Source organism: Colobus angolensis, unplaced genomic scaffold (genome assembly GCF_000951035.1).
Source record: "Colobus angolensis palliatus isolate OR3802 unplaced genomic scaffold, Cang.pa_1.0 Scaffold57, whole genome shotgun sequence".
Lineage (NCBI taxonomy): Eukaryota > Metazoa > Chordata > Mammalia > Primates > Cercopithecidae > Colobus > Colobus angolensis.
Window position 1 is genome coordinate 3,330,053 of NW_012119265.1, and position 10,623 is coordinate 3,340,675.

Here is a 10,623-nt window from a genome sequence, read left to right on the forward strand (position 1 = left end):
AAAATATTCGCAAGCTACGCATCCAACCAAGATCTGATATCCAGAGTCTATGAGGAACTTAAAAAAAAAATCAACAGCAAAAAAACAAATATCCCCATTAAAAAGTGGGCAATGGACATGAACAGACACTTCAAAAGAAGACATACAAGGCTGGGAACGGTGGGTCACACCCATAATCCCAGAACTTTAGGAGGCTGAGGCGGGTGGATCGCTTGAACCCAGTAGTTTCACACCAGCCTGGGCAACATGGCAAGACCCTATCTCTACAAAAAATACAAAAATTACCCAGGCATGGTGACGCACATCTGTAGTCCCAGCTACTCAAGAGGCTGAGATGGAAGGATCCCTTGAGCCCGGGAGGTTGAGGCAGCAGTGAGCAGTAATTGCACCACTGTACTCCAGCTTAGGTGACAGAGTGAGATTCAAAAAACAAACAAAATAAAAAACCGCAATGAGTTACACCATCTCATACCAGTAAGAATGGTTACTAAAAAGTCGAGGCTGGGCATGGTGACTCAAGCCTATAATCCCAACACTTTGGGGAGCCTGAGGTGGGAGGACTGTAGGAGTTTGAGACCAGCCTGGGCAATATAGCAAGACCCTGTCTCTATGGAAAAAATAATTAGCCAGATGTGGTGGAATGTGTCTGAAGTCCTACCTACTCAGGAGGCTGAGGTGGGAGGATCACTGAGCCCAAAAATTCAAAGTTACAGTGAGCTATGTTTGTGCTATTCCACTTCAGCCTGGGCAACAGAGCGAGACCCTGTCTCAAAAAAATGTAGGGAAAAAAAAAAAGTCAGAAGAGGAAAAGCTTAAACATTGTGGTGGGGATGTAAATTAGTTCAGCCACTGTGGAAACCACTTTGGAGATTTCTTAAAGAACTAAAAACAGAACTACCATTTGATCCAGCAATCCCGTTATTGAATATATATCCAAAGGAAAATAAATCATTCTACCAAAAAGACACATGCACTCATATGTTCACTGAAGCACTATTCACAATAGTAAAGACATGGAATCAACCTATGTGTCCATCAAGAGTAGGTTGGATAAAGAAAATGTGGTACACAACACACCATGGATGCCACACAGGTTTTACTTAAAAAAGTAAAACCACGTACTTTGCAGCAACATGGATGCAGCTGGAGGCCATTATCCTAATCAAATTAATGCAGAAACAGAAAACTATATACTGCATGTTCTCACTTACAAGTGGGAGCTAAACACTGGGTATACATGGACATAAAGATGAAAAAAACAGACACCAGGGACTATAAGGAGGGGAGAGAGGGAGGGAAGCAAGGGATGAAAAACTACCTATTGTGTACTACACTCACTACCTGAATGACAGCTTCAGTTGTACCCCAGACCTCAGCATCATGCAATATACCCTTGTAACAAACCTGCACATGCACCCCATGAATCTAAAATAAAAGCTAAAATTTTTTTAAAATGTTGGCCAGGTATGGTGGCTCACGCCTGTAATCCCAGCACTTTGGGAGGCCGAGGCGGGCGGATCACGAAGTCAGGAGATGGAGACCATTCTGGCTAACACAGTGAAACTTCATCTTTACTAAAAATATAACAAAAAAAATTAGCCTGGCATGGTGGTGGGCGCCTGCAGTCCCAGCTACTCGAGAGGCTGAGGCAGGAGAATGGCATGAACCCGGGAGGTAGAGCTTGCATTGAGCCGAGATCGCGCCACTGCACTCCAGCCTGGGTGACAGAGAGAGACTCGGACTCAAAAAAAAAAAAAAGTTGGCCAGGTATGGTGGTGCATGTCTGTAATCCCAGCACTTTGGGGGGTAAGGCAGGCGGATCACTTGAGGCCAGGAGCTTGAGACCAGCCTGGCCAACATGGCAAAAACCCATCTCTACTAAAAATACAAAAATTAGCTGGGTGTGGTGGTGAATGCCTATAATCCCAGCTACTCGGGAGGGTGAAGCATAAGAATCTCTCGAACCTGGGAAACTGCGCTACTGCACTCCAACCTGGGCAACAGAGCAAGACTGTCACCAAAAAAAAAAAAAAAAAGAAGCATACTCACTTACATTCATCAGTTTGAGAATTCTTAGTACTGTTAGTATAAGTTGTCAAAAAAGAGAAAAAAGTCAGGCATGGTAGTGGGCACCTGTAATCCCAGCTATTCAGGAGGCTGAGACAGAAGGATATTGCTTAAGCCAGGAGACCAGCCTGGGCAACAGAGCAAAACTCCATCCCAAAAAAGAGAGAACGAAAGATGATGAAATGTCTAATATAGGTTAAGTGTTTATCAGATATTGGTCAGAGTGAAGCAGAACATCCACTATCATTAGAAAGACTATAATCTATATCTACTCTGATAAATGAAAGGTTGCCTTATATGGTAATAGGTCAATGGGTAAGGACTGTCTAAACCTGTTCTGAGTAGGCTATATAAGGCATTCAAACACACCCATCATGAGTAGTACTCTTGCAACTGATTTATTAAAAAGTTTTCATTAATCACAGAATTATTTACATATATAGAACTCTTTCAACTTATGTACTCCTATTTATTTATTAGAAAAGCACTGGAAAACCATGACTGAACACTATAAATACCACTGGCAAATTTTATATTTTCATAAAGTCATTTAAAAAAGATGAAATCTCTTGTTGAATGCTTACTAATAGTCATCCACTTAATTTATAGTATAGCCTTTTAATCAGGATATTCTTGAAGGGAGATACTAAGTAGAAGCTAGACCCTTGGGCTTAAAATTTTTATAAATATCTTCCAGTATTATCAAATGCCCACTAGAGTAATTAGAAAACAAGTAAGTGACAATATCTAGTATTCTTTTTCAAACTACTCAGGCCCTTTCTTGTGAGATTCAAATACCTTCCCTTCTTTTTTTTCTGACTATACAATAAAAATACAAATGTTTTTAGAGTTCCAATTGTTTTTGAACATACAATCTCATTTCTTTCTTCCTTCTCTCCTTTTATGATTTTATAAAAAATCTAGTTTTCACCACACAGTATGAGGTGGCAGTGCGAATACCTCAAATTTCAAATAATCTTGGGGCAATTCTGTCATAAATCTCTATTTACACGAATCACTACTTTACTAGTCATGCAAAATGAAAAAGAGCACGTACGTTCACAAAAGATGAGTCCAAGTACATATATATGTACATTAACAAAATTAGAAGGAACACTGGGAGTAATGTTAATTGCCTAAACATTTTTTTCTAAAATATCATTTTACATGTTTAAATGTTTACATGTTTAAAAACGTTTTACGGCCGGGCACGGTGGCTCAAGCCTGTAATCCCAGCACTTTGGGAGGCCGAGACGGGCGGATCACGAGGTCAGGAGATCGAGACCATCCTGGCTAACACGGTGAAACCCCGTCTCTACTAAAAGTACAAAAAAAAAAACTAGCCGGGCGAGGTGGCGGCACCTGTAGTCCCAGCTACTTGGGAGGCTGAGGCGGGAGAATGGCGTGAACCCGGGATGCAGAGCTTACAGTGAGCTGAGATCTGGCCACTGCACTCCAGCCTGGGTGACAGAGCGAGACTCCGTCTCAAAAAAAAAACAAAAACATTTTACAGTTCACTTTATTGATTTACACATAGTAAACAATTATCACAAAGAAAAAGGAAATATTGAGTAGGATTTTATTAACAGTTACTTTCTAAGCCACATTTACATCAAAGCAGAGCACCAGTTTGCATTTTTTTATCCTTTCCTTAGCTTTAAAGACTTACACTAAAAAGATGTTTTCTCTGTTAAATATCCCTGTCATAGAAGAATTCAAGGGAAAAACAAACACATTTAAACTGCTAATTTGGTGGGTTTTGGAATCCGATGGAGTTTCCTGGAAACTATATGCATAAACCATCTGGAAGAGGAATGTTAAAAAAAAAAAAAAACAAAAAAAACAAAAACCTGGTTTACTAAGAAGACAAAAGTGGCTGGGTACAATGGCTCATGCTTATAATCCCAGTACATAGGGAGGCTGCGGTAGGCAGATTGCTTGAGCTCAGAAGCTCAAGACCAGCTCGGGCAACACAGCAAAACCTCGTCTCTACAGAAAATACAAAAAATTTGCTAGGCATGGCAGCATGCACCTGTAGCTTTAGTTACTCGGAAGGAAGGCTGAGGATGGAGGATCACTTGAGCCCAGGAGGCAGAAGTTGCCCAGACTGGAGTGCAGTGGCGTGACCTCAGCTCCCTGCAACTTCTGTCTCAAAAAAAAAAAAAAAAAAAATTACTTCAGTTTGTTTCAAATTGACCGCAAGATCTGTTTTTTTATTAAAGAAAGAGGTTAAAAATGCCAAAATAATCAGGTGTGGTGGCTCACACCTGGAATATCCCAGCACTTTGGGAGCCAAGGCCAGCAGATCACCTGAACTCACGAGATCGAGACTGGGCAACCTGGCAAAATGCTGTCTCTACTAAAAATACAAAAAATTAGCTGGGCATGGTGGCACACGTCTGTAATCCCAGCTACTTGGGAGGCTGAGGCACGAGAATCACTTGAACCCGGGAAGCGGAGGTTGCAATGAGCTGAGATTGTACCACTGCACCCTAGCCTGGGCAACAGAATGAGACTCTGTCTCGAAAAAATAAAATTAAAAAAAATTAAATTAAATTAAAAAATGCTAAACTGGAGAAAACTAGGTCCAGTGTCCAGATTAACCTTGCCTCAGCCAGCAAATTTTGCTTTTTCTTCTAGGTTGGACAGAACTTTCTTCTGCATTTGAGGGGACTTTGCTCACATCTCTTTTAAATCACTTATTTGGGAGTAGCATAATGACTTTAAAAGCCTACCTCTTCCTGGCCACAGTCTCATTTATCTTTCTGTGGTATAGCACATCTAGTCGGTACTATAATAAATGCTAATTCAGTGAATGCAACTAGGAAAAAAGTCTAGTTTTCAAGCACATTAAATAACTTAAGAGTTCTGAAAAACTAAACATAAAAAGAAAGAAGGTCTTTGTTGGTAGAGAGCAAATTAGACTGTAACACAGCAAAATTTATTAACTCTCAGTTATGTATTAACCAGTAGTGTCATGAAAAAACCTTTAGAAGAAACAATACTTGGTAAATTGAAGTTCAATTCAAAAGGGGGTAGGGATGACATCAATACAGATCAGTAATTTCTCATATTCATAATTTTTTTTTTTTTTGAGACAGAGTTTCGCTGTGTTGCCCAGGCTGGAGTACAATGACGCAAACTTGGCTCACTGCAACCTCCACCTCCTGAGTTGAAGCGATTCTCTTGCCTCAGCCTCCCAAATAGCTGGGATTACAGGCATCTGCCACCATGCCTGGCTGATTTTTGTAATTTTAGTAGTGATAGGGTTTCACCATGTTGGCCAGGCTAGTCTCGAACTCCTGACCTCAGGTGATCTGTCTGCCTTGCCCTCCCAAGGGGCTGGGATTACAGGTGTGAGCCACCACACCCAGCCTCATATTCATCATTAAAGGAAAATAGGAAAATTTTATATTGACAGGGTTTTGCTGTTGCCCAGGCTGTGTGCAAACTCCTGGACTCAAGTGATCCTCCTGCCCATGTCTTTTAAGTAGCTGGGATTCAGGTGTGCACCACTGTGGCAGGCTCTCAAATGAATTTTTAAAAATTATTTTTCACAAAATGTACTCTCTTTTAAAGGATCTCTGAACAAAAAGAAAGCATAAATACTACTGAGTTGGGTTAGAAAATGCATTTAAAGTGAAAAGAATAAAGAAACAGATATCACTAAGTCACTTGATCTTCACAGAAATTCTGTGAGATGAGTACACTCTGGTTTTAGAGATGAGGAAACAGTGACACAGAGGGTTTAAAGTGTAAATAACACACCAGGGCTACTGAGTGAGGATTTTAGCCAGGATACCACAAGCAGGCAGTGTGACTTAAAAGCTCGGGAGCTCTGGACCGCTAGGCCACATTGCCTTTACAGAGAAGCATGTGATTTGCTATCTTTACCACAAACAATGAGAGCAAACAGAAGCATTAAAAATGCAAATAAATACGAAGATGAATTTCTTTATTTCTTTTTTATTTTAGAGACCAGGTCTCCTTATGTCACACAGGTTGGGGTGCAGGGGCTGTATAACCTTGAACTCCTGAGTTCAAGTCATACCCTTACCTCAGCCTCCCGAGCAGCTGGGACTACAGGCATGTACCACCATGCCTGGCAGGGTCTCTCTATGTTGCCCAGGCTAGTCTCAAACTCCTGGCCTCAAGCGATCCCTCTGCTTTGGCCTCCCAGTGTATTGGGATTACAGCTGTGAGCCATGAAGCCTGGCCAAAGATGAATTTCTTGCTAGCCAGAATAAGTAAGCCTCTTTAAACAACAGCAGGCTACTAAAAAGTGATTGCAGAATTTTATTCCCTGAACTTCCAAGTACTGCTATCCACAGAAAGGAAATGAATCATCTCTAAATATGCCTACATATCAGCAAAACTGGTGTGAAAAGTACAGTAAGCCATACTGAGAAGCGTAGCTTCCAATCTTGGAAAAATATTTAAGGCTATATACCAAAAAATAGTAGTAATAAATAAATAAATAAAGGTTCTACCAAAAAAAAAAAAAGAAAGAAAAATATTCTTATTCAAGTTTATTATTCCAGCATAAAGCCAGGAAAATATGAAAACATTCTGCAGTTATCAATTTATCACGTAATATACAAATAAATACATTTCTATCAACAGGACTTTTTAATCTTCTCAGTGCTTCAAATGCCTACTGTGTAAGATTCCCCTCAGTAATTCAATTATTCTACAAGTTGGTCTTTACAGGGGAAGTATTTATTCTTCAATCTACTTATCAACTAACTCCCTTTGTTCCTATATTTTAATACAAAAAAATAAGCTTTTTTTTTGCCAATAAATAGATGTGTACTCTACCAAATTATTTTAATCTTTTTGGACCATAGTTTTCTCATATGTAAAAATTGGGGAGAAGTGCTGAGGGTGAAGAGAGGCAGCAAATAGACCAAAAGAACTTGGTAGTTCCCATTCTTTTATTCCTGTAGGGCTGCTGAGCTATTATAGAGGGTCTAGGAATGCACACAAGCACCATGAATTGTCTGTAGACCAAATACAAAAATAGTTTCCACTTTACATACTAAAATTTTCACATGTATGCAGATAATGTGATTTGTAAATACAATTTTATATTAAAATAAAATTTTTAAGTCTACAGATGCTTACGTTATCATGCCCGTAATCCCAGCACTTTGGGAGGCCAAGGTGTGAGGATCACTCGAGGTTAGTTCAAGAAAAGCCTAGGGAACATAGCAAGACTGTCAATAAAAAAATATTCTTTATTAGCTGATACTAAATGTAGAGTTACTAGAGCTACTATCATTTGCAGGCATGAATTGTTCAACATTTAAAAAGGACTCTTGTTCAAGTCCAGCCTGGGTAATGTAGGGAGATCCTGTTTCTAAATAAATAAACAAAAGGGGCTCTTATATTTGAAAATGTCAGGAGCTACTAGTAGAGATGGGTTCTAAAATCCTTCTAAATCTAAAAGCTGTAATTTAAGAGTCCATTATTTCTTTATCCATTATTGAATATAACAGTTAAATGTTACTAGCTATAATTATCGTAGTTTTTAACAAGTTAAAATTCTTTACAAATCTTAAATAAAAAGCAGGTAAAAAATGTGTCCCAAATGGTTGTGCGGGGAAAAAAAAAAGCATGTAAGAAAAAAAAGCCAGCTGGATAAATTACTAAGGCTGTGAAAACTGCAACTGATGAAATACTTGTAATATTAAATTAAATGAAAAAGGAAAATTATTCATTGCAGATGACTAATTTCATATATTGCAAATAAATAATTTCATATACCTCCTTAAGATAATGACATTCACTAACAAAATGAATAATCTTACTTGAATAAGCATTAGGCAGAATAGTAAAAATCCTCATAGGTTCAAACCTTAACCTACTATTAAGACAGACTGTGAATTCTTTAATTCAAATTACTAAACTAACTAGATTCCTGAAAACGGACTTGCAAGAAATCCCTGAGAACAACCTACACTATAAGAACTATTAAAAATAGTGAATGTGGCTTGGCACAAGGCTTATACCTATAATCTCAGCACTTTGGAAGGCTGATGCAAGAGGATCAGTTGAGGCCAGGAATTTGAGATCAATCTGGGCAAGATGGTGAGACCCCATCTTTACAAAGTATTTTTAAAAATTAGCCAGGTGTGGTAGCCTGTGCCTGTAGTTTCACCTACTCAGGAGACTGAGGTGCGAGGATTACTTGAGCCCAGGAGTTCAAGGCTGCAGTGAGCTATGACTCTACCACTGCAATCGTAGAGCCAGTGACACCCTGGCTCTAAAATAAAAAGAAAAAAAGAAGTTAATGAATATACATCTTCTGATACTAAATATGTCAATTTTAGAATGTAATATTCAGTGATTACAACTATAAAGGCAAAACACACAGAAAAAACCAGCAATTCCTCTGTAGTTCTCTACTAATTCAATTCTGCATTCTGAGACTATATGTCTTTTCTTCTCAAACATCCCACAATGCCAACCACTGTCTCTAGAAATAACTGAATTCTGCTTCATGATCTGCCAACAAAACAGAAGCCAAAAACAGAAGATAGTAATTTGTTACCTTTCAGCTACCAAATCTATCTGCATTTGTGCCTATGTTTTTCCCTTCCACAACTGATAAAATGTCTATTTTCCTATTTTAGACAGCTGATCTAAAAACTACTACTTTTTTCCTTTTAAGATTTCATTCCTTTCATTGGATCCTTCTTTTAAATCGTCAATCTTACCTACTTTACTAAATTCATTGCCAAAAGATTACAAAAATGCTGTAGAGCCACCTAAGCTAAAAAATCCCTTCAAAGACTTTTTATCCTCCCTTAGGTGCCACGCCAAATCTTTGCTTCTCTTCACGCCAAAGTTCTTTTTTTTTTTTTTGAGATAGGTTCTCTGTCGCCTAGGCAGGAATGCAGAGGCGTGATCATGGCTGACTGTAACCTCAAACTTCCTGGGCTCAAGTGATCCTCCCCTCTCAGCATCTCAAGTAGCAGAGACTATAGGCGCGCGCCATCATGCCTGGGTAATTAAAAAAACATTTTTTGTAGAAACTGGGTCTCACTATGTTGCCCAGGCTAGTCTTGAACTCCTCCCATCTTGGGCTCCCAAAGTGTTGGGATTACAGGTGTGAACCACCTCGCCTGGCCCAATAGTCAAATTTCTTGATAAGAATTATCCACATATTCTACTTTCATTTCTTTACCTCCCATGCCCACCCCAATCTGGAATTTAACATTTTATCACTTTTTTTTTTTTTTGAGACTGAGTCTTGCTCTGTCGCCTGGGCTGGAGTGCAGTGGCCGGATCGCAGCTCACTGCAAGCTCCGCCTCCCGGGTTCATGCCATTCTCCTGCCTCAGCCTCCCAAGTAGCTGGGACTACAGGCGCCCGCCACCTCACCCGGCTAGTTTTTTGTATTTTTTAGTAGAGACGGGGTTTCACCGTGTTAGCCAGGATGGTCTCGATCTCCTGACCTTGTGATCCGCCCGTCTCGGCCTCCCAAAGTGCTGGGATTACAGGCTTGAGCCACCGCGCCCGGCCAACATTTTATCACTTTTATCAGAGTCTCCGTTAACCTCCATGTAGCCAAATTAAGAAGTCTTTCTTGGGTGCAGCACACCAACATGGTACATGTATACATATGTAACAAACCTGCACATTGTGCACATGTACCCTAGAACTTAAAGTGCAATAAAAAATAAATAAATGAATTAATTAATTTAAAAAAAAGAAGTCTTCTTGAACTTCTGGCCTTATCTGATTTAGTTTATTGAATTTCTGCTTTGTTTAAAAATTCAATTTATTTAACTTTTGAACTAGTAAATCAAAGTTACATGCTCAATTTACATGTTTAAAAAGTATAAAAATGAATACAGAGATACTATACTATCCACTGAGTTTCTTTCTGTGAGGTAACTATCATTGTTAGTTTCCTTTTTATTCTTCTAGGAATTCTTTTGCATATGTAAAGCAAATACAATTACATATTCTTATTCTTTCCCCACTTTTACACAAATGGTATTTATTTCACTTAACACATCTTGCAGATTTTTCTGTATCATTACATAGTGTCCTTATCCTTTTTAACAGCTTTGTCAAGATATGATTCACATACTGAGTTCACAGAGAATGTACCAGCCATATCATATGGTAAGTATACAATTCAGCCAGGCACAGTGGCTCATGCCTGTAATCCCAACATTTTGGGAGGCTGAGGCGGGAAGATCCCTTGAGCCCATGAATTTGAGACCAGCCTAGGCAACATGGTGAAACCCTGCCTCTACAAAAAGTAGCTGGGTGTAGTGGTGCGTGCCTGTAGTCCAGCTACTTGGGAGGCTAAGGTGGGAGGATTGCTTGAGCCTAGGATGTCACTGCTGAAGTGAGCCTGAAGTAAGCCATAATCGGGCCACTGAGCTCCAGCCTGGGTGACAGAGTGAGACTCTGTCTCAAAAAAAAAAAAAAAAAAAAAAAAAAAAACGTAATTCAGTGGTTTTTTGTATATTCACAGAATTGTGCATCTATCACCACTAATTTCTGAACATTTTCATCACCCCAAAAAGAAATCCCATGC

The 10,623-nt window shown here is 39.3% G+C and overlaps 1 protein-coding gene across 1 annotated transcript in view; it reads right to left on the minus strand.

Moving 5' to 3' along the window:
- The window catches only part of WDHD1 (WD repeat and HMG-box DNA binding protein 1), a 90,865-nt gene that overhangs the window by 24,391 nt on the left and 55,851 nt on the right, over positions 1-10,623 (minus strand). The window contains exon 17 of the mRNA XM_011961977.1: positions 3,078-3,093. Within this exon, the coding sequence (XP_011817367.1) occupies positions 3,078-3,093 (16 nt within the window). The remainder of the gene's footprint in view (positions 1-3,077; positions 3,094-10,623) is intronic.